At 51.6% G+C, this 24,385-nt stretch overlaps 1 protein-coding gene across 1 annotated transcript in view; it reads right to left on the reverse strand.

Moving 5' to 3' along the window:
* The window catches only part of Dlec1 (DLEC1 cilia and flagella associated protein), a 41,504-nt gene extending 24,549 nt beyond the window's left edge, over positions 1–16,955 (reverse strand). Inside the window, exons 1-11 of the mRNA XM_075964190.1 lie at positions 16,534–16,955; positions 13,139–13,289; positions 9,798–9,908; positions 7,790–7,977; positions 7,405–7,625; positions 6,371–6,449; positions 4,405–4,492; positions 3,106–3,279; positions 2,186–2,322; positions 689–781; positions 100–190 (exon numbers count right to left, since the gene is read on the reverse strand). Of these exons, the coding sequence (XP_075820305.1) occupies positions 100–190; positions 689–781; positions 2,186–2,322; positions 3,106–3,279; positions 4,405–4,492; positions 6,371–6,449; positions 7,405–7,625; positions 7,790–7,977; positions 9,798–9,908; positions 13,139–13,289; positions 16,534–16,944 (1,744 nt within the window). The 5' untranslated portion in view covers positions 16,945–16,955. The remainder of the gene's footprint in view (positions 1–99; positions 191–688; positions 782–2,185; positions 2,323–3,105; positions 3,280–4,404; positions 4,493–6,370; positions 6,450–7,404; positions 7,626–7,789; positions 7,978–9,797; positions 9,909–13,138; positions 13,290–16,533) is intronic.
* Between the last annotated feature and the right edge of the window lie 7,430 nt (positions 16,956–24,385).

Raw genomic sequence — 24,385 nt, forward strand, 5'->3', positions numbered from 1 at the left:
AGCAGGGGAAGGAGGATCAGGCATTCAAGGCGGTGTCCCCCTCAGACTGCCACCCTCCCGGTCAGGGCAACAAAGCAGCTCCTGGAGCCGCTTGCCCACCTGAGATAACCAGCTCATGTGTCTGACAGTTGTCACACACGATGATGAAGGTCTCCTTCGCCTTTCCGAGGCCCGTCGGGAGAAACAAGACCTGGAGGAGAGAAAGGACACGTATCGTAGAGGCTGACCAGGAAACCCGGCCAGGACAGAGGGCTAGGTGTCACCTTCAGAGGTCTGCCCCTGAGGACCTGCTTCTGCCAGCAAGGCTCTGCGGCCTCTGGGAAATAGGGCCACCAGCCAAGGGACAGGACTGTGAAATAAGAACTTACTAGAGATGTTTCACGTTCAAACCACAATGCCCTGTATCGGCTTTTTAAATTGATTTATTTAGTGGGGGGCGGGGAGTATGTGGGAGGGTTTGCCACAGCAGGAACGTGGAGCTCAGAGCACGACCTGAGGAAGTCATAAGCTGACCAAACGCACCGCCCTGGAGACTGCAAGCACACACAGCTGTCTTGAGTCTGCCAGTGCTGGCACCGAGGGCGGAATGGTGTGGCGGTGAGCTATGAAGGCACAGACGGGGATTTGATGTTGCGACGTCTGAGGAAACCACCAAGCGTGAGCATAAGGAACAGGTTTGGCTACCCACCTCCAGCAGTATGGCGAACCCTGGAGCCAGCTCAAACACCGAAGGCATGACTCCAAAGGGAGGCTGCTCCACAAAGCCAGTGGTGGCAACAGCCTAAAATAATAATAATAATTCAAAAAAGCAGAAGGTCACACAATGGTGTGGCAGAAATTACAAAATCCAGCTTTTACACTGCAAATGCCTCCAAATATTCATTTTGCTGTCTGAGGGTTTTAAGGATCCTCCAAGTGCCCCATCAGTGAGGAAACCAGGGCCCAGGCACCTTTGCCAGGCACTGGGTGAGGCTCCGAAGGTTAGGGGGGTGTAAGTCACTGAGAGCTGGGAAACAATCCTACTGCCAAGTGCTCGGGACACAAGATTCACGAGAAGGGCTTCCCAGAATGCCTGGTCCTGCCTGTGGTGGCCACTGCTTCTGCCTCTGTCCCTGACCACCCACCCCACCGAGTGCTTCTCAGCTTCTGAGTCATGAGGACACCTCTCATCTTGGTAACAGAATTGTGGATTTCACATGAAACCTCGGGGCTCCGGGCACAGATTGGTGCTCATAAGACCTTACCCAGCAGCAGACGTGCCGGGAAGGGAGGTTTCTGGGACTATCTCATATTCCTAGGCCAGAAGGCATGGGGCAATCTACCTGCCACAACAGAAACTACGGTGTACGTATGATGTCTCTGGTGTCAGGCTGCGGCTACCTGGGCAGTGGGGAGCTGAGACAACAGGACAGAACTCTGCTCCTTGGTTGCACGGGGTCTCGGCGAAGAGCCCAGAGGTACACACGCTCTTGTACAGTCTCAAGCTTTCAGTGGTTGGTTCAAAACATACTGTGTGTATATACGTGTGTCTGTGTTCATGTCTGTGGTGGTGCACATATGTACACGTGTGCACATGGAGGCCAGAGGACAGCTTCAAATATTGTCTCCCAACAACGCTGTCTACCTTGTTTTTTGAGACAAGGTCTCTCACAGGCCTGGAAGTCACCATGTAGGCTAGGCTGACGGGCCAGCGAGAGCCAAGCTCGCTCTTTCTCACATCCTCAGAGTTATCCCAGCATGGCTTTTTATTTTATATGTGCGTTTTGAGGCTCAAACAGGTTCTTCTACTTCACTCTCTGAACCATCTCTCCACCCCAAAACTATTTTTAAGTATGGTGCCAAATTAATACCAGAAGAATTCAACCAAAGCTGCCTGTCCTGTTCTCTCTCATAATGCTCAGATCTGCTATAATAAAGCTAGGTGAAGTGAGACCATGTGGTCACCTTGGCGACCACATTACAAACAAGAGAGAGGCTGCATCTCACCCAGGATTGCGCTGGTGCTCTAACCAGGAGCACACCCTAACCTTGACACGTTTGTTCTCGGGCCACGGCAGTTGAATCTGGGGGCCATGACACTCTCCTTGTGTGAGTTTCTGGCCCCCGGCACTATGCAGCAGCCTCCTCCAGGGAGCTCACTTGGGTGGTTTCTGTTTTCCCCAGGGCACAATCTACAGCCACTCACCCGGAAACTTGGTGGCGGCCAGCTCTTTTGGGGCATGATGCAGAATTTGCCAACACTGAAGCCCACATTTTTGCAGACGAACCTGGTTATCTTCACACCTCCGATGAGGCAGTAGCCGCAGTCCAGTACTGGTGACACTGCAGCCATGGGAACATGGGGCTGGTGAGATGGCTCAGCAGTAAGAGGGCTTGCTGCCAAGCCTGGTGACCTGGGTTCAATCCTCCAGATAGACACAGTGGAAGCAGGGACCCAGTCCTCCAAGTCACCCTCTGACAACTGCGTGAACACCACGGTAATGTGCCCCCTCCCCACATACCAGTGCAACAAATAAATCTAACACAGATTTTGATTAAGAAAGGACAACACATTGCTCTGAGTGGGCCCTGCTGCCATTGTTCTTCTGAGGTGCAGACAGAGCTCAGAGTACCCCCATACTGAGAAAGAAGGATAAGTAGGGCAAGCCCTGACCGCTCCCCCCCCCCCCCACCATCCCTCAGGATCTGTCCAGGGTGCTGCCAGGTCACATAGTCATAATCTTGTGTGAGCCCCCAACAGGGTCTTGGACACTGTAGAACAAATCAGGGAAAGTTGAGTTCCAGCTGAAGGGGCTCATGCCTGAGAGGGACCAACTGAAGCTGGTGTTCCTAAGGAAGCCAGCCTCCTGGCTCCCCAGCCTCAGGGTCAACACCTGCAGAGACTTCCACCCTCCCCTACCACATCACAGAAGGATTCCCTGCAGACAGGAAAATGAAGGCCCACTGGTGTGGAAACCGCTAGAAGGCTCCTTTCGGGACTTGAAGCCTCTACCCAAGAGATACAAGGTCTGTGCCCTTTCCGGGAAGTCCTCTGGTTCAGTCTGCCCTAACAGGGGCTCCCCAGCCCTAATCTAATCCCACTGAAGGTGCAATGCATACACTCACAGGTCAGCACTGGGGGCGGCCTCCGGGCCTGCAGGGGGATCACCAGTGTGTGGGCAGACTGGGTCTCGACCAAGATGAAATCATCAAAATCCCCGAGACAGTCCGGAATAAACTGGACAACATACTGGCAAGTCATCCCCGGCGCCACCATTCCGCCTTTTCCTGGGAACATCCCTGTGTACAATAAAAGTGGCCAGTGAGGATGGTGGACTAGCTGCCCACCAGGGCCCAGGCTGATCTACTTCAGAAATTATAGCATTTGTATTTCTGTCCTGTTGAGTATTCGCTCTGGAGGAAGAAGGCGGTCCCTGAGACTGGGGAACCCAGCACAAGCTACAAGGCTTAGGGGGCCCCTCCATGAGGTTAGATAATCAGGGAGCAGTCGCTCTGTGCAGCTGCCTGCCAGCTGGGCACTGAGCTCCAGGGACGCAGCTTTTGTGTGGTCACTTGCACTGGGATGGCACTCTTGGTGACTTCTGGTCACTTACAAGCGCTTGTAAGTTACTCTTCATTTGTGATTCTGCATCCCCAGGGAACTCAATGGTTCGCCAAGTTCAGCTTGGTGGGAATGGTCCCTTGACTCTCTCATTGGGGCCCTTCTGGGGTGAAGAGATGTGGGCTCGTATCTTCCCAGGGAAAGTCACGTGGCAGACACCGACCACAGCTGGGCCAGGTCAGTGGCAGAGCTGCCTAGGCACTAAGGTAACAGTATCAAGGCCCAAGGGGGAGGGAGATGACCTATTGAGACGGATGAGTCTGGCTCTATGGCAGAGGGATTATCTCGTGGGCAGCAGAGAGCTCCTTGAGATTTGCGCGTTTGAGCTGTCAGAGGGTTTTGTTTGGTTTTCTTCTTGGCTGGACGTTTTCTTACTCTTTGCTCGGGCTGCTTCACGTTTGTACCCTCGTCCCTCAGCCTTCCAAGTGCTGGGGATACGAATGGGAGCCACCACACCTGACCAAGACCTTGAGACCCAGCAGACATCTAAGCTGGGTGGCTGGCTGGAAGGTTGCCATGGTGATACGAGCACTAAAAGGACGTGATGGAGGGTAGCCACAGTGTGAAGGGTGGGGATCTGGTGGACCCAGCGCACTGAGGGGAGTGACTCTGGGACCCTGAGGTGAGAGAGTGGCAGGCTGTGGGCTGAGCCTGAGGGGCCCCGGGGACTGCTGAAGAAGGCATGGACAGAGTTCAGGCCAGGGCCTAAGAGCCAGCTCCTCGGAGACCAGTGTCCAGTCCTGCACATTGTCTTGAGGCTGTCGAGAGCGCTGCTGTAGTAATACTGTAGTGAATGAGCTTACCAAGCCCCAGAGCAAAGTACGGTGAGGACGGTGGGAGGACGCGCAGGTATCGGCTGGTCGCAGTGGTGTTCTGGAGAGCGATCACCATCTGTGCAAAGGTAGGGGGAAATCCCTTGGATCATTCAATGAGGTCAGGACTGAGTGACTTTCTCTCTCTGTGTGTGTGTGTGTGTGTGTGTGTGTGTGTGTGTGTGTGTGTGTGTACATGCTTCTTAGGAGGTCAGAGGACAACTTGTGAGAGGCAGTTCCCCCCTACTGCGTGGCTTCTGTGATAGAACTCAGGCTACCAGGTTTGGTGGCCAGCGCCTTTATCCGCTGAGCCATCTCACCATCCGCATTCCAATGGTATTGGGAAAGAAGAGGGGTCACATGTTGGTAATTTCTGACGTAGGGTAACAGGTACATGAGGGATTCGTTTTACTCATCTATTACTTTTATTTGGGGACAATTGCATAGTAAAATTAAAATACAAAGCCAGGTACGGTGGCATACACTTGTATTTCCAGCACTTGAGAGGCCAAGGCCAAAGGATTGCAGTGAGTTTTGGGCCAGCCTGGGCTATGTAGTGAGTTGTGGACCAGAGTAAGACCCTGTCTGAGGAAGGTTTTTAAAGCCTTCCTTCCCCAGTTAAAACACAAAGTCAAATGAGAACCGGAGCCAATGCAACATGTCTTCCTGATATTTAAAGTGGTAGCTGCAGCTGTCCTGACTGTCAGGGCTCAAGGGGCTTCTGATTGGCTAAGAACCCAGCAGGAACCCAGATCTGTCATTTAAGTCCCTTTAGATGAAACAGCACAGTGTTTCCACACAACCTGCTGTGGTGGTTCTTTTCAAATGACAACCTGACACAACCTAAGATGACCTGGGAAGGGTCTTAGTGCGGGCTTATTTAGATCCCATTGGCCGGTGGGCTGACTTTGGGGGACTGTCTTTATTGTTAGTTGATGAAGGGAGACCTGGCTTATTGGGTGGCACCATTCCCTAGGCAGGGGATCGTGAATGGTAGACAACCTGCGCCACTATGCCTGCTGCTCACACAGGTGCTGACGATCCAGACGCCAGTTCTCACGCTTGCACAGCCAGCGCCTTACCCACCGAGTCATTTCCCAGCCTGCACACTATTGAGACAGGGTTTCTCTGTGGCTTTGGAGCTTGTCCTGGAACTAGCTCTTGTAGACCAGGCTGGTCTCGAACTCACAGAGATCCACCTGCCTCTGCCTCCCGAGTGCTGGGATTAAAGGCGTGCGCCACCATAGCCCGGCTCTACACACTATTTTTACACCATAAATCCATGTTTGTATCTCCACCACAATCCAGCATCAACAAATTCATTCTTGCCTCCCCTCTTTCCTTATTTATAAATGCCTGCAGCTATAAGACATGCTATCCTCATTCACATATACATAGAAATTCATATATTGTTTTTAGGACTTATTTTTTAATTATGTGTATCGTGCATGTGTCTATGTGTGGGTATGCACATGTGAGTGTGGGCGTCTGTGGAGGTCAGAGACATTAGGATCCCTCGGAGCTAGATCCAGGCAGTGTGAGCTACCTAGAGTCTGGGATTTGATCGTAGGTCCTCTGGAAGATCTTTAGTGGTCTTAACTGCTGATCATCTCTCGGGCCCTGTTTTGTTCTTGAAGACAAGGTCTCATGTAGCCTAGCCTGGCATCTGATATCCCATGTAGCTGGGGTGGCATGGGACTCTCCCCTCCCCCTCCCAAGCACGGGGATGATAGGAGTACACCGCCTCACCCAGTTTATCACTTATTTTTAAGGTCCTGTGTGCTAGGGATAATTAACGATGTGCTGTGTACGTCTCCCTGAACATAATCCAGAGGAGACACCGTAGCGGAGATGGACAGCGAGCAGCTGCTGAGGCCGGGCGACAGCATGGGCATTAGTCTTTCCCCAGTTCTAGTGTATGGCTCAGAAATTCCGCCACGGAAAGCAAGATTGCTACCTCGTAAACTGGTCCAATCTCATAGTCTGTGAAAAATCCAACTGACGGTTTAGCCAGAAACACAGGGGTGTCCGCACAGCTGTGGGAGTGAATGAGGGGGAAGAAAGGCCGTGAGTATCTGTCTGACCCGCACAAAGCAGTGCCTGATCCATTCATGGGGGGGGGGGCAGCACGCTCCCATAATCCCAGCTCCATAATCCCAGCACACCAGAAATGCAAGGCCAGCCTCAGTTACTCCACTCCCTGTCTCAAAAAAGCCAGAAGTAAAGAAATAACTCATCTACACCACCAAAGGTCAAAGGTGTACACGAGCTGTTCCCCGGGTTTGCTGGCTGGTGTTTACTAAGCAGGTTATAGCATATTTTAGGGCTGGCAATCGCTCAGCAGCTAAGAGCACATCCTGCTCTTGTAGAGGGCCCAGGCTTGGTTTCCTGTACCCACATCGTCAGCTCTCAGCCACCTGAAAGGATCAGCTGAAGAGGAGAGGCTCATGGTGAATGTGGGCACTATCGTCCCACAGGCTGGGGCACTAAAGCGGAAAGAAAAGGGCCAAAGCGGGAAGCCGGCCAAACAACCCCTTTCCCCATGTCTAGCGACCACAAAGTGAACTGCTCTGGTCTACCACATCCTCCTGGCCATGATCGACTCAATGCTCTGAACCCGGAGACAAAATCAACCTTCCTTTCCCATGTTGTTTTTGTTAGGTATTTCATCACAGTGACGATAAAAGTAATCAATGCACTGTGGAAAGGTCACATGACTACGGACTCCCGGCCCAGTTCATTCTGGTGCACATAAGAAGCCCACAGCAGCCGAGGGCTCTAGTCCTCTATTTCTGACTCTTGATAGATGAGAAAGCCACAAGCCTGGGCCTCTGGGGGTCAAAGGCCATACCTGTGGGTTACCCTGAAGGCGTGCGTTCCGGAGACACTGCCTTGACTTTTCAAATTCTAGGGACCTCCTTAGACCGACACAGAACCTTAACACCTCACTCTATGGGTCAAAGTCCCTGGGACTCTAAGAGAAGAACACACCTCCATTCCGGCTCCGCACTCTGGGAGCCTCCTCTTCTCGCTGGCCTCCTTGAAGAGACGATTAGAGACTTGCCTCCATGCGGTGTGTTAGGCGGGAAAAACCGTGGGTTTTTTAGGAAATGATTCCGATTCTCCATCCTGGCGAGCAGCAGTCTCTCCAGGTCCCTCTGTGGCACCCGGAGGTGTTTCATCCACTTCTTGTTCTGTGGTGTGCTGGCCTTCTTCAAAGCCCATGAAAGTACAGTTACTATCAGGCAAGGGGACAGCAAAGGGACAGCCAACCAGTGCTCACTCCACTGTGCTCATGGGGCCGACTCCCTTTCTGCCACCTCCCTTTCCTCCACCTCCCTACACCACCTGGTGTCCTATGCCATCCGGGTCTGACCTTGACAGTGTCTTTGGGCCTTTGTCTGGCCTTAGACACTGAGGTCAAGCTGTCTGTGGTATACTCAAACTCATCAAATTCAACAAGCTTCCTGCAGGACTCTTCAGCCTTCCTGTCCGGCTTGGCCTTTAGCATCAAACGCTTCTCACAGCTAAATGTCAGTTTTGAACATCCAGGGATGGAGGTGCCTATAGCACCAAGGAAACACACATGTTAGCTATACCACAGCAAGGAAGTGGATGCTTCTAAGGAGACCCCATAAAACCAGAGCCACCGTCAGGTCCTATTCTATTCTAAGTGTTCATGTTCACAACACCAAGTGTTATGATTCAGTGTATGAGTAGTTCCTGGTACTTATTCCACACATTTGAGAAAGGGCTAGGGGTTAAAACATCTTTCCGTTTTGCAGCATGGTTAATTAACAGAAGCAAGCAGACCATTACTAAACACGTACCCCAAGTGTGAGCAGCTCTTCCAAAGCCTCACGTGAGGAACCAGCATCATGTTAATTTTTATATCTCTAAGATCCTGCCCCCCAAGGCTGGATGAAGACCTCTGTGGCTAGCGAGGGTGTAACCAAACACCCCGTCACACATTTTACGCAACACACACTAGGGAGCGAGTGTCATCCTTATTTACCTGATAGGTGGGGAGTACCCAACTATAAAACACTAAACGCGCAGCCTCTTGGCACAGCTGATTCTGCCGCTGTGTTCTGTCTTTCTCTCTGTGTTCTCTTTTTCATACTGCCACCCTCGGGTCCCTGGACCTCAATCTTCCCACCCCAAACAGGGGCAGCTGCAAAGCTCCAAACAGAATACCGCAGTGTCCCAGGCCCTGGGGCTGCTGGGAGCTTGCCTTTCCAGCCTGGCACGGTTAAACGGGGCTGATGCTGGCACAAAGGATTCATGGTGACTCTTACAAAATCTGCCTCCTTGTGGAGGCCTGTTTACTCTCAGGTCTTGCCTTCTGATTAGAGGAAGCTGGCCCAGCATCACAGCCCCCCCCCCCACGTCTTCCCCTCCCTCATTGTCCCCTAGCCCATCCTTTGTATTCTTAATATTTGAAAAAGCTACTCTTTTTTCCTGAGTGGGGGAGACCCTGGTTCACTCAGCCTGCATCAGGATTCGTTTACCTGAGTCTCCAGACCCTACCCCTTGCTGATGCATTCAACTACACCTAAACATTTTTGGATTTCTAGGTGCTGGGCAGCCAACAAGGGCATCAAATCCCGTGTGGGGGAGATGTGACTTTTGCCTTGAAAGCACTGAGCTAGTGAAGAAGAGACAACTCAGACGAGACCAGTCCAACATGCTAAACAACTAAAGGAAGAAGGGAAAGGCAGTCATGAGGAAATAGCAGCAAGGGTGGATGAGGTGGGTCTGCTACCGTGGGATGCCCCTGCAGCTACCGTGGGATGCCCCTGCAGCCACCGCGGGATGCCCCTGCAGCTACCACGGGATGCCCCTGCAGCCACCGCGGGATGCCCCTGCAGCTACCACGGGATGCCCCTGCAGCCACCGCGGGATGCCCCTGCAGCTACCGTGGGATGCCCCTGCAGCTACCGCGGGATGCCCCTGCAGCTCCCCCAGGATGCCCCTGCAGCTACTGTGGGATGCCTCTGCAGCTCCCCCGGGATGCCCCTGTAGCTACTGCTGGATGCCCCTGCAGCCACCGCGGGATGCCCCTGTAGGTCCCCCGGGATGTTCCTGTAGCTACTGCTGGATGCCCCTGCAGCCACCGTGGGATGCCCCTATAGGTCCCCCGGGATGCCCCCTGCAGCCACCTTGGGATCCCCTGTAGCTACTGCTGGATGCCCCTGCAGCCACCTCGGGATGCCCCTATAGGTCCCCCCGGGATGCCCCTGCAGCCACCGCGGCATGCCCCTGTAGGTCCCCCGGGATGCCCCTGCAGCCACCGCGGCATGCCCCTGTAGGTCCCCCCGGGATGCCCCTGCAGCCACCGCGGCATGCCCCTACCCCCTACCGCGGTGTTTGAGGACAGATACCTTTGGGTGCTGAGCAGAAAGGCACGGGGTCATTGTAGTAGTCCTCTACGCTGATTAAGCGATGTTTCTGCAGCAGCTCGCTGTCTACACACCACCGGAAGACCGTCTTCACTGCAGAGAAGGGGACGGGACAAAGGCGTTTAGGCCAGACCCAGGGAGAAGCAGCCGAACCCAAGCCTCTGGGGTCCACACCTCCACTTCCCCATCAAATTCTTAGAGCTGTGTTGATGAAATTGAGATTTAAGAAATAACAATCGAAGGTTTCTCAGCCACTCAGTCCAGGTCAACAACTGGGCAAAGCTGTGCAGGGGGTTATTGAGGTAAACTACTCCACATGGAGTCCCTGATGACGTAAGACAAAGTATCGTCAACGTCAGTCCTTCATCCTTCTGTGTATGCCTGCTCTTTGCAATGTCACTAGAGACAGTGTTGCTGATGGTCCCAGCCTTCACCAGGTGTTTCCGGGTTGTTGGAAAAGAACTGGAAAAGCACACATAAGTAGCAAAGCAGCAAGTTTTATTTAAAGAGACAGTACAGGACGCACACACAGGGCTACTTGAGCTAGAGTGCCCAAGCGGCTTGGTATTGTTTTGGGCTTCTTTTTATGAAGTCCAGGAGGACGTGTTGGTGGCTAGCAGGTGTCCTGTGAGTGGGTCTGTTTTCATTGATAGACTTGGATTATGGAAGCTTTTCTTCACTGTGCATGTCCTTTCCCGCGATGTGTCTGATTTTTAGCATATGTATGCCTAACTATGCATAGGAGCAAGATGGTCCATGGGAAATTTCGCTCCGAGGACAATTAGCCTTATTGCACGTGCACCCAATACTGTCACAGGTAGCCTTTCGTTCTTGGACATGTTCCAAGACACATGTGGCAGTGGGGAATTATTGTTGTGGCCACAACTTATTGCACTGTTCGAAGTGGGGTGTACAGTGCAGCTTGAAGAATGTGGAAGTGCTCACCCTGAGCAAGAGTTCTGAATGGCTAGGTGTTCCCTATGCTTCCTGCCTCTCCACCTGTGGCTCTGGTGGCGGTAAGAGCTCGAGATGTGCTTGCACGGTGAGCTCTGGCCATCAACAGAGAAGAGCGTCCTTGCGCCTTCATCTCAGACACCAGCAGAAAAGCCACATGGAGAACAGCTGAGCCCAGTCTAGAGCAAGCAATAAACACGGTGTCAGCTGACTGCCACTGAACCTGGTGACACACCAGAGAAAGTCATCTCACGGAGTGGGCGTCGGTGTTTGTGGTTGAGTCAAGAAATAGAGGAAGCACACACATGTGTAATTTACTCATATATAAATTATAGCACTAGTGTCTAGAAACATTAACTAGAAATGGATGGCAAGCGGTGTGAGGGAGATGCCATATCTCTCTGGGAATGAGAGAAGGGTTTTTGTTAAAAAGAACCTGCACTGTAATTTGGCTACATTGGTTTGTTTGTTGTGTGTTGGAGGAGCGCAGGTAGGTGCCACGGCGCCTGTGCGGAGGTCGGAGGACAAGCGGCAGGCACCCGCTGTTCTGCTTCTATCACACAGGTTCCGAGGATTGAACTCTAGTTGTGAGGCTTGGCAGCAAGTGCCTTTACCCGCTGAGCCATCCTGCCAGATTTGTACGGTAGAGTAGCTAGAGAAGGCCTGACGGTTCCCACGTCCCTCTGCCCCGTGCGTGCACAGCTTTCCCCAGTGCTGGCATCCACAGGACAGCACACTTCTGCGCACGATGAGCTTACATTGGCCTAGCGCCGTCACACCAAGTCCACATCTTCAGGGAGAGTTCACCCTTGGCACTAGTCTATATTTAAACAAGTCTGTAATGCTAGGTGTGGGTGGAGCCTTCCTGTGCTTATTACACGTTCCTTTAGGGGCTGGGGACGTAGCTCAGTGGGTGGAGTAATGGCCTAGCATGCATAAAGCTCAGGGCCCTGTCCCCAGCACCCAGTGAAGAAGGAATACCTGCTTCTACCCTCATGGGTGCTGACAAGGATCTCAAGATTTGGCCTAAAGTTAACCACCAGAGCCTGAAGCAGAAGCAGACAGAAAGGATGGCGTACAGGGTATTACAGGCTAAGGAAGAGGAGGCCAGGGGAAGCAGAAGTTTCTCAATAAGTCATCTGAAGGCAGATCCAAAACCAACAGCCAAGGCTGGAGACAGGGCGTGGCTGAGGGGGCTTGCCGCTCCTGCAGAGGGTTGCATCTGGTGGCCCACACACTGCCTGACACTCCAGCTGCTGGGGATCAGGACACTCTCTTCTGGCCCTGAAGGTGTCTGCACTCACGTGTTTATACCCACACAGACACTCATGTGTAAATAATTAAAAATCAATCAACAAGTAAACAAAACAAACCGATAGCCAACAAATCATCTGTAAGCTATTGCTTCTTGTTGGTTTGTTTGTTTTGGTTTCCAGACAGGGTTTCTCTGTATAGCCCTGGCTGTCCTGGAACTCACTCTGTATACCAGGCTGGCCTCTAACTCACAGAGACCCACCTGCCTCTGCCTCGTGAGTGCTGGGATTAAAGGTGTGCACCGCCACCACCACACAGCTTTTTTGTTTGTTTGCTTGCTTGGTTTTTGTTGTTGTTGTTGTTGTTGGGTTCTGTTTTTGTTTTCAAGACAGGGTTTCTCTGTGTAGACCTGACTGTCCTGGAACTCACTCTGTAGACCAGACTGGCCTTGACTCTCAGAGATCTATCCACTTGCCCCCTGCCTCCCAAATGCTGGGATTAAAGGTGTGTGCCACCACCACCCAGCGAGCTACTTGAGGCTCTCCTTCCAGGATGTCTCCATCACCAGTTAACTAAATGGGGGAAAGACATCCTGGGGTTGGCTACCCTGCCCTGAGATGCAGGGACCAGATGATGTCTGGAAAGACGGCCTAGGTTTTTTCTTTTCTTTCCCACTTTTGAAATAAAAGAAAACACATTACTAGCAGGGGAAGGAGAAATCAGAGCGGGCGATGTCTGATCATAACTAGGCTTCTGTGGTGATGTACAATTGTTATCCTGGTGCTTGGGAGGCAGAGACAGGCAAATTCCTGGGGTCACTGGCCAGCCAGCCCAGCCTACCGGGAGAACCTGGCATGAAAGGTCAGAAGAGAGGAAGCCATGGTGAGCGGACTGGTGGGATCTAAGTGGGACCCCTGCTTCAAGAGTCATGCCAATGTCAAGTCCCTGACTTGGAGAGTTAAATGCCACCCAGGTGGAGCCCTGCGCTTTTGGAGAGACCAAACACACTGGAGTGTTCTGTACTGATCAGCTATCACATCTGCAACTCGCTCTCCCGATGTTCGGAGACGAGCAGGCAGTTCAGCACCGACAGCTGGGGAAGTAGGGGCACCTACCTGGGGGCAGCTTGACAGGGGTCTCCAGGACATGTAGTTGGGTCTGTTTGGTGGCATGCTCTGTTTCTGCAAGATCCCGTGCACGGGCCTGGATGATATGTTTCTCCAACATGGTAACTTCATCCAGACGCTGTTTATAGATGGCTCGAACCTGGCGAGTGGGCATTCGAATGCACAGAGATCTTATGAGAGCCCATATCGTGGTGCTACCCTATGCCCTTCCACACCAGGGCTTTCAGCTGAGCACAGGAGAGCTCCAGAACTAGTGAGACCCTCTGGTCCAGCCTACCGGATGTCAAACCCGAGGTCAACACAAGAAAAGGACAGTTTCCTAGTGTGGTCAGTCAGAGTCAAGCTTGGCACTGCCTCCTGGGTTTCACAATAGAGAGCCGCTGCCCATATGGTGAAATGCAGACCCATTTTGGTACACCAACGTGAGGCCACCCAAGTCTCGATTCAGGAAAGGCCCTGCTCTCTGCCCCATCACGCACAGCCGGTAGACAGCCGCCAGCCGCCAGCCTCTTACGTCTGCTTAAGCCGTTGGAAAGGACTCACCTGAGACGGCATCTTTCTTGTAGCATCCACATCTAGTGTACATAAAACTGTGGCTATTCTGACCCTAAGAGAAACATGGTCATGTGGTATGGTACCCAGGGAAAGTTGTTGCATTCTTTGACAGGGTGTGGGGGGCAATAGGGGATGGTGGAAGCTGCAGAGATGGCTCTGCTGTTAGCAGCTGACCTTCCAGAGGACCTGAGTTCAGTTCCCAGCGCCCACACCAGTGAGCTCAGAACTGCCTGTCACTCCAGCTCAAGGGAATCTGTCACCCTCTTCTGCCCCAACTCCGCATGTTCACACACACATAGACACACATACGTACATGTACATAAAAGTAAAAGAAACATTTTAAATGCTGTGTGTTTATATGTGTGCGTGCACACATATGCTGAGGCCAGAGGGAGATATTAGGTGTTCTGTTAATTGCCCTTCACTGTACTCTATGGAGACAGGGTCTCCCACTGAACTTGGATGCAAACTTGATGGACATTCCCAGTGATCCCCCCCCACCTTCACCCTAGACAGTGTTGGGGTTACAGGCAGGCACTCAGCCATGCCCAGTGTTTTATGTGGGTGCTGGGATCTGAACTGTGCCACAAGTTCTCACCCACTGAACCTTCTCTCCAGACCCGACCTACTGACTTTTCCAAGTTACTGGGCCTCTATCTCAGTCTACGTTCTGCAACTTAATCTAACTCTAGTACACCCCAAATTCTGCCACAGCATCTGCATCGAGAGAGTCCAATTTGGTTACCCCAACATTTGCTTCAACTTCAAGACTAGTTAGATTGGCAAGCTAACCCTCCAGGCTTCTTACCCATATTCTTGCGAGTGGAAGGAAAGTATTCACAGGAGTGGGGAATACTAAGACAGTAGCATATAGGGAGAGCAATCCTCACTGCTTTTCTAGAGCTCAAAGGTGTTTATTTGGTCATTCTGACTTGTTTCCCATTTGCTTTCTATTGGTGAGCACACAGAAGCTTCTGTGAGCTTGTGTGTGGATGCCAGAGGGCACTTCATGGAAGCCAGTTCTCCCCTTCTGCAGTGTGGATCCTGGGGAAGAAAACTTGGCTTGTCGGCTTGGCAGCAGATGCCCTGATCCACCTTCCCAGCTCGAGCCATTCTTTGAAGGTGGAAGAATGGGTATACAACAGAGAATAGGAGGTGGTGGCTATCTTCTTGGGAAAGCAGTAGCCAGGGCAGTCTTGAACCTGAAGTACTGAGCTTAAGTCGGGTGTCCCATTACTTGGCTGTTCCAGAAAGCCCAGATGCGAATTCTCGGGTGTATGAGCTAAGATCCCACCCAAAGCCACCAGTTAATCAGTCTGAACTGACTCGCCTAATCCTCAAAAGAATCCAGGGTAGATTTTGTCATTATTAACTTTTGTTTTGTTGTTATGTTTTTCTGTTTGCTTCTGTTTTGGTCTTATAATGCAGCCCTGGATATGGACTGGAATCTGGAATTCACTATGTAGACCAGGTTGGCCTTAAATTCACAGAGGTCCACCTGCTTTTGCCTCCCAAGAGCTGGGATTAAAGGTGTGTTCCACCAATCCCAGCATTACCCTCCCCTCCTCCGACAGAGGGAAACCACTGAGGCATGTGGAAGTAAAAAACAAACAAACAAAAACCGCCCGAAGTCATACAAGTCTATGCAGTGGGGGCAGGATTCAAGCGAGGCGTGTGTTTTAAGCAGATGCTTCATCACCACACGGTTTCTATAGAGACCAACAGCCAGCGAGACTGTGTGGAGCCCTCAGATCAAGATAGCCCAATGCTTTCAACAACCAGATCAGGGCTCATCTCTGTAGTAACTGCGGAGCTCCATAACTGATCAAAGGATGGGGAATCAGGACTGCTGAACCGCGAGCCAACATCGGGAACTCTCTAGTCCTCTCTCTCTCTCCAAAGCTCAGGGACAACCACAGAAGACTGGGTAGAAACAAACAAACAAAACAACACAGGAAGGATGGAATGAGATGGAACGAGTTGGCTATTTCACTCCTGACCTCACTCTGCCATGATCACATGCCCAAGATAGTCCGTCAATATCTTGCCAGTGTGCGGGGTGTGTGTGTGTGTGTGTGTAACATTCAGGGTAGGGTGTCACAGCTTAGCAGCAAGCACTTTTAGCTGCCGAGCCATCTTACCAGCTTCTATATTTTATTTTTAAAGTTTTGTTTGTTTGTTTGTTTGTTTGCATTGCTGGGGGTTGAGGGCCTCGCCTTAGCCAGGCAAGCACTCTACCTCCGAGCTGTAAGCCACTGGTGTTGGACTTGGGGCTACTGAATCCTCACTGCCTAGAACTGAGCAAGGCACACAGTAGGTAGTTAATAAATGTGTTTGGCAAGGAATGAATGAAGTTGGGAGCATGTCATGTAAAAGGCAAGAGAAGGAGACAGAAAGGAGCAGAAAAAAAAAAGGACCGAGAGACTTAGGTAGGGGAGAGTTAAGAAGGGAAGCCTCAGCAGTGAGCCGGAAAAGGCAGGCTCAACAAGCAGGACCCAGGTCAGCCGGGCACAGAGGAGGAAACCACACCGCTGATCCACAGATCCAAAATGTAGGCAAGAACACCTCAGCCACGATTGTGGTTAGTGATAGAGCCACCCCAAGGGAGGAGGGTGACTGGGTTTTCATCACTGCCATGGAAAAAGCTGCCGAGCTGTCTGCTACAGTCGTTTCGTTTATATTTGCAACATATGACGTGCGTGTGTGCAGAGAAAGGCGCTGGAGATGTGATTTACATGTGTACGTGTGAAGTCTGGATAGTATCCTTCACTTGGGCGGCACGGCTGCATCCTGAGAGCATCCAGGGAGAGTCAGCACCCGCTATATACCTGCTGCAGCTGGTCCACGAACTCCTCGTGGCGTGCATCCTCACTGCCTCGGGCCTTGATCAAGCTGTCACTCACGTCCTCTCCTATCACCTGGGCGGTGTACAAGTTTCGGAAGACCCGGGCAAGCAGATGTGAAATGTCCTGCGTGCGCAGAGAGGCGGGGCGCAGACGCAGCATCTGAGGCTCCGGGAGCGGCGGGAGCGCTTGGAACCCAGCGTGGAGTGACCGTGTGGGGAAGCTGTACTGGAAACCATCGGTGAAGGCGAGCGAGGACGGCAAGGAGGACCTCCTGGTGGGCCAGCTGGGGATGCTAGAGTCGGCTCTGTGCGGAGTGGATGTACACACTGTCTCTGGGGACACATCGACCTGAGAAACTGCAGATTGCGGCTCTTCTGAGCTCCCTGGCTCCATGGCAACAGAGACGCTGCAGACTCGCGTCCCACTTCTGCTTCCGGCTCCGCCCCTTCCGTCTAGTTTTTCTAGTAAAACGTCATTCGTGTTGTCATCGCAAAGGCTTGCCTTTCTAACGTGTTCTAGGTATTCTAGGCTGGCCTTAAAGGCACCATCCTCCCGCCTTCTCCTCAGCTTCCCGAGACGCGTGTGTGCCACTGTGCCAGCTAGCACGCTTTTTTTCTTGGTAAAGATTCTCTCTGTCTCTCTGTCTCTGTCTCTGTCTCTCTCTCTCCCTCCCCCCCCCTCCCCCCGAGTTCAGTTGCCCGTGGAGGCCAGAAGAGAGCGTTAGATCTCCAGGAGGTGATAGGCAATTATCAGACCCCTGAATGGGTTCTGGAAACTAAACTCTGGTCCTCTGCCAGAGCACTATATGCGCTCTTAAAAGCTGGGCCACCTCTTCAGTCCCAGCCAGCATGGCCCTTCTTAAGGTGAGCTTATTATGAAGTTTAAAGGACAAAAGGATTTGTCCGGTCTGACTGCAAAACCTTCTTCCTTACTAAGTGCTTCCATCCGTTCTTTTATTTGCTCAGAAGTTCTTCACACATATTGGTTCTTAAAAAACAATTGATTGTTTTTGCTTGTGTTTAGAATCAGGCCATCTTGGAAGTTACTATAGAGACCTGCTTTGTGGCTTTCCTAGAATCCTCCAGTTCTTCACTGCCAGGCTAGGGCTGCTGAGGCATCAGCCCAAAGGACCAAGCAGCTACCAGGCACCGACGGCCACTGTGTGTGAGCCAGTCTGGTAACCTCCTTTGTAATTTGTGCTCATTCTGCTGATGCTATTCCTCTGGAGAACCCCAGCCATTACATGGCCTGACATCTAGCTGGGTGTGATGGCCCACACCCTTAATCCCAGCGCTCGGGGCAGAGGTGGGCAGAGCTCTGCGCTTGAAGCCAACCTGATCTACATAGCAAGTTCCATGCCAGGCAAGACTGCGTAGTGAGACCTTCTCTCAAAATTTTTTTTAAAAAAGATTATCATGTATTTTATGTGTATGGGTGTTTTGCCTGCATGTATGTATGGACCCTATGCTGGTGGTGCTGTACCTCCAGATACCCTTGCCTAACACAGGTGCCGAAACAATCACTTTCTATTCAGGTACGAATGCGCTTGCTTTACAACCCCAAACCCACTTCCTGAGTTGAGTCCCAGGATGTTCGCCCACAGAGCTGAGACATTTCCGCCACCCTTGGGTGACTCCCCATCTGTTCTTTAAGGGACCTTTCAATCCAGACAGTAGGTCAAGCAGAGTGTGTGTGTCAAGAGGTGTGTTTGAAAGGCCCAGGCTCTGGTCTCTTCCTTCTACACTGTTTCCTACAGGTAAAGAGCTCATCCAGGCGGACGAAATGCCCATGCCTGCCCTCCAGGCACCTGGAACCCTGGAAGTATTTGCCCAGATATCCCAAGCCCGTTTCCAGGACCACGGAAGGTCCCTTGAGCTCCCTGCTCTAGTGCTGACTGGTATGTGTGGTAAACGCAGCTTGCACGTGGGAGGAACATGGGCAAATAGGCCATCTGTCCAAGTTTCAGGTTCCCCAAGGTGCAGGTTAGTGCTTTGCATGGGAGAGTTGCGGAATGGGAGCAGGGTATGCATGGCCCGAGTGTGCAGCCCTGCTGTAAAGGGAAGGATTTCTCCAGAACGGCGGCCCTGTGGAGGCTCCCGGTGTCCTCCCGTGATTTACAGGTTATTTTGTTTCTCCACTCTCCACCCAGATTTCCTCAGGGAAGGTCACAGGGAGTCTCAGCCTGTCACAGAAATACTCCCCACCTCTTTGCTGTGCACGCCTCATCTTACTGCAGTCTGCTCAGCTGACCTGTCCGAGACAGCGTCTCTCACCATGTCCAGTCCCTCTGTTGGCAAAGGCCATTGCAGTCCTAACATGGCTCTGCCACCGGCTCCCTGTCTGCCACTCTGGCTCCCCTGGCTTTCTGTTCCCCTCTTCACCCCTCTTCAGCCTCCTGCCTCTATTCTAGGGTTTCAGTGCCTGGCTGAACTGCACCCACTCCTGACCCTGCCGTGCAGAGTAGTCAGTAACTGTTCAGTTTCTGAAAGAGTCCCGTCACCACCCCAAGGGCACAAACGGAATTCCCGGTGAGCTCATCTGTCCATCTCAATGGTCTCTTCTGTAGCCTGCAGCTTGTTTGTCTGGTTTCTCACGCCTTCTTTTATTATTTTTTTTAACTTTCATATCTCAAATATTCTCTATTATCATGATTCACAAAAACAAAACCTCAAACTGTACAAAGAAAAGAAAATGCTGGGCCTGGTGGCGTAGGCCTGACATCCCAGCTACTTAGGAAACTGAAGCAGGAGGATTGCAAATTCAGTGTCTGCTTTGGCTTCAGGGAGAGCTCAAGGTCAGCCCGGGCAACCTAGCAAGATGCTGTCTCAAAATAACCGTGATGATGCCGGGGATGCAGTTCAGTAGGAGAGGGCTTGCCCGACATTCACCACACCCTAGGTTCGATCCTCAGGACCGAGGATAAATTAATAATTTAGTGAAAGTATCGTCAGTCCCTTTTCCCTACATGATTAGGATATTACCACATTGCTATAGCTATTTTTTCCTGCTTATACAAACACTGATATCTATCTGTAAAGTAACTTTTTGTTATTTAAAAAACAAAATACTATGCTATGTGTTAATGCCCTTTCTTCATTTACTCTATAGCAAGTTGCAGGGCCTGTTTTGTTTGTTTGTTTGGTTTTGGTTTTGGCTTCACTGTAAACACTGTCATCCTGAGGAACCTTGCCCATGTTTGTACATACTTTGTCCACTGTCTGATAGTTATGTGTGATAACGTGCCAGAATTCCTCCGCCAAAGCGTGTCCATTCTAGCACATGGCTCGTCACAGTAGACACCCACCAGCACTATGTGAATGCTTCTGGGTATTTTTTTGCTTACTGTGTTTGTGTGTGTGCAGGTGTATGCGTGTATGTCGAGGCCAGAGGTCAGGTTCAGCTTTTGTTCCTTAGGAGTCATTTATCATGTTTTCTTGTTGTTTATGTGTGTGCTTGTTGGAGATCGTGTTGTAGCTAGAGGTTTCTCTCCCACCCACCAGCTCCCAAATAACCACTCTGAGACTTAGTACTAATTGCAAACTGTTAGGCCTATTAGCTCAGGATTATTATTAACTAACTCTTACAAGTTAAATTAATCCATTTCTATTATTTTATATTTTACCACGAAGCTCGTGGCTTGTTACCTCACATCTTGCTTCTCTGGCAGCTTCTGGCATCTCCCAGACTCCACCTTGTTTTTCCCTTTATCTTTGCTTGGATTTCTTACCTGACTCTATTCTGCCTGGCTATTGGTCAAATCAGCTTCTTTATTAACCAATGGTAATAAAACATATTCACAGAAGGGCATCGCACATCAGTGTGTCTTACTCTGCAGCCCTGGCAGACCTGGAACTCATCATGTAGACCATATTGGCCTCGATCTCATGGGTTGCCCTGCCCCTGCCTCTTGAGTGCTGGGTTTAAGGTGTGCACCGCCATCCTGAGAAGACAGCGTTTCTCGAGACAGGGTCTCTCATTGGCCTGAGATCACAGTGTTTCTTGAGACAGGGTCTCTCATTGGCCTGAACTCTCCAAGCAGACTAGGCTGCTTTGCAGTGAGCCCCATCTCTGCCTCCTCAGCACTGGATTACAATCATGTGCTACCACATGTGGTCTTTTTACACGGGTCCTGGGGTCTTAACTTGTGTCCTCGTGTTTGCACAAATAATGGCTGAGCTGTCTCATATCTTGATTTTCATCATGAGCCCCACAGCTCCCCGCTGAACTGCCTTGTACTGGGCATCCTATCTTGGAAGTCTGAAAGCCTCCAAGGTATCCAAACCAAATGCTAAGGCAGCTCTGTCTTCCAGATTCCTGCCCAAAGCCCTGCGTTCATCCTTGAGTCCTCAGTTTCCCTTACAGCTCCCTCCCTCAATCCTGTTGGCTCTACTTAAACCAGTTATTTTTATTTATGTATCACGTGTGAATGTCTGCATGAGCTGTGTTTATGCAGATGCCTGCAGAGGCCAGAAGAGGACTTTGGATTATCCTACAGTCATAGGCCATTGTGAGCTACCTGAGGTGGGTTCTGGGAACTGAACCCAGGTCCTCCGAAGGAGGACCACATGCTCTCAACCTTTCAGCCAGCAAGCTGTCTCTCCAGCACCTTCTGTCATGTCTCCAAGCCTTCTCTCTGGTTTGGAAACTTGCTGGACTTCCGTCCCCTTTCCCTTGTAGAGAGCCCTGCTATGGACAGGCTGGGGCACCTTTCACCCCCGCATGCATGATTGATGGCAGGAATCTCTTTAGGAAATATTTATTGGCAAAGCCAAGTAGAACAGTTTTCAGACAGGGGTTCCAGTGCCTTCTTCAGATTGGACATTCTTCTCTTCAGCTCAGGTGGACTGTGTCTCCCTGCCATGTGGCATTTTTCTGGGGGAGACCCTATCAACCTTCTAGTCACCTCAGATAGGGCACCAATGGCAGGCTAAAGAAATGATTCCAGGAACTGGAGAGGTGGCTCAGCCGTTGAAAGCACTGGACCCTGGTTCACTTCCCAGCACCCACATGGCAGCTCACAACTGTTCATAACTCCAAGATGTGACACCCTCACACAGACATACGTGCAGGAAAAACACTGATGCACATTAAAAGAAATCTTACCAAAAAAAAAAGGAAAAGGAAAAAGAGAAAGAAATGCCTCCACTCAGGACTAGTGTGGGAAAGTGGTGAGCTTACTGGGGTAACACACAGATGGTGAGTCAAAGGTGATGGGGTCACTGTAAAGCCCACCCTAGCTTGGATGAGGATGTGTAAAGAGTCACCCTTAAAAACCCCTGAAGAACATGCAGGCAGCTCCACCGGAGCCTCGTCTCCATCCACAGGTCTGTTTCCTGATTAGGGAAGCCTCAAAGAGGCCTTGCAGATTGTAACTTCCTGAGCCTTGCAAGTTTCCTTAGCTTCTTGAGTCCTCAGGCCCTCCCTCTCCTTCCAATAGGGAATTTTTCAGTTTAGAGGAGATAGCTACAGGACACTCTCCCCGATACCTAGGAAGCGTTCCACCTCCTTGTGACTGGCGTGGGGGGATGTGAGCAGTGAGTGTCCACATTAAACTCTGCTCAGTTCCATTTCCTGTGAATGCTAATAAATACAACCACAGAAAAGAAACCCTCAATGGCCGAGCATGGGGGAGCACCCCTTTTATCCCAGCACATAGAAGCAGAGGCAGGTGGATTTCTGTGAGTTTGAGGTCAGCATGGGCTGCAGAGGACAGTCAGGGTTATACAGAGAAACCCTGTCTCAGAAAAAAAGAAGCCCCAAGAACCCTGTACTGTCCTGTGGTTACTGGGAGGATAGCAACCTTGTGGCCCACACTGGCGTCTAGATCCCTGCATCCATGACTGATGTCAGCCCAGTATGGTCTGAAGCCATCACTACCTCCTTGGACAGGTGACCTTCCCGTTTCTTATTGATGCAGTTGGACCTGGTTGGGGACCTTCTGCATGGAACCCAGGTGAAGCTCCTGCTTTCACAGACAGCAGGAGAGCGCTCTTAGTCCAAGAGCTTCTGTGACCAGCAGCACACGTTAGAGAGGGCCATGTAGAGAATGACCGTGGCTCATATAGAGAATTCTAGCTCAGGTGCTTTGGCAGGCAAGCATTGGTGCCACTGGCTCGACTTCTGTTGCTTCTGTTTATCCCGGAACCCATGGTCGCCCCCAGCTGTAGAGAGGCAAAGAGACTTGCTCAGATCCTCACATCAGGGAACTGCAGAGCCCAGATTTGAAGAACCCTGTCACCCTGATGCTCAGGGACTTGGGTTATGAACTTGGGAGGGGACTGAATAAATCTCATTGGCCTCACCCACCCAGGCTAGTCTTGGTTTGAGTTTCACGGGGAAAAATGGAGCTGAGCAAGGCCAGCCCTGGAGCCTGACCATCCTGAAATTTAGCATTCTTGTGCTGATAAAGTGCACAATTGTGCATGCCCCACCTTCCAAGTGAGGCGTGGTGTGGGGGCTCACAGACTCCTGACAGTGCCGGCTCCAATCCTGGTCCTCTTTCCCCTGCACACCCTGCACAGTCACCTCAGAAGCCCCTCCCTCACACCCACCTTTGCACAGACTCTTTACACTGGGACAGCCAGGGTTCAGGGGTGGGACGAAGCCTGGAACTCTGCCCAGACAGAACAGGTCTCAGAAGCTCTATGCTCCAGAGAAAGTCTGCCACTGCACCCTGTGAGTCACCAGGGTCTCGGGAGGTTTTGCGAAGGTTCTGAGTAGGGTAAGTGAGATGCCCAGCCAGGACGAGGCCCACACAGCTGCCCCTGGAAGTTGAGGGTAGAGAGAGGCTCAGGGCAGCCCTTTAGTACAAAGTCTTTTGCTGGGCCTTACATGTCCAAGCCTTCCTCTGCCAGGTGGACAATACTTCCATACTAGTTGCAAAGAACAGAAGGAGGGCTTCCCACCCCATGAGAGAGGAAGAGAGAAAGGAGGGGGGAAGGTCCAGAAGCGGAGAGTACCATTCTACAGGTCAGTACTTGGAGCAGGGTGTGGCATACCTCGTTTCTGGCGGAACCTAGCTGCTTGGGCTAGCTTTGAGTCAGCATGCCCTTTCTGTCTGGCAACCCCAGGCCAGGGAGCGGACATTAGTGCCTACGTGTGCAACAGAAGCCAGCCAGAAAAGGGCCTGTTTCACGTGAGTCTGTAGTACACAGAGGGCGACCCTTCTGTAAACCCCACCATGGTCATTTGTAGTAGAGGGAGAGGCCCTAGTGCTGGATGATGGCCTGGCTCGGAGCCCAGGAATGGAGACACGGATGACAAAAAGGAGCGATGACGCTTGAGACGAAGCCACGCCAACTGCTGGTGTCAGGAATCTTCGTCTCAGGTCTGGGAGAGGAGCTGGATTGTGGAGTCCTGACTCACTGATGAGAGTGTCTGGCAGGCCCCCAGGCAGGATAGGTGATCTAGGTGGGAGGCTCTGAGGCTCAAGAATCTGGAGAGGAGGAGTTTGGAGAGGAGGGAGCGCAGAGAAGGGAGTTTCTCATCTTTCCCCCTCCCAGGCTCTGTCTACAGGGAGTTTTGATCACCCCCAGTTCGTGGAAAGGAAACACGGGAGGCCTTCCTAGGGCATCAGGACACCGGCTGAGTGCCAAACAAGGATCCCCCCCCCACACACACACACACACACTGTGGGTTGTGGGTACACGAACATCAGGTACCTGGCTCACTAAGGCCCAATATCACCCTTCCAGCTGTTTTACATGTCATGGCCGAAGCCACAGAGGCCTGGTAGTGCCAGAAGAGAAGGGGCTGAGGTGAGCCATGCTAACCCCTGCCAGACTCTAACTGCCTTCACCATCAGGGGTGGAGTTCACTAGAACACCCTTATCCA

This window comes from Microtus pennsylvanicus, chromosome 3 (genome assembly GCF_037038515.1).
Source record: "Microtus pennsylvanicus isolate mMicPen1 chromosome 3, mMicPen1.hap1, whole genome shotgun sequence".
NCBI lineage: Eukaryota > Metazoa > Chordata > Mammalia > Rodentia > Cricetidae > Microtus > Microtus pennsylvanicus.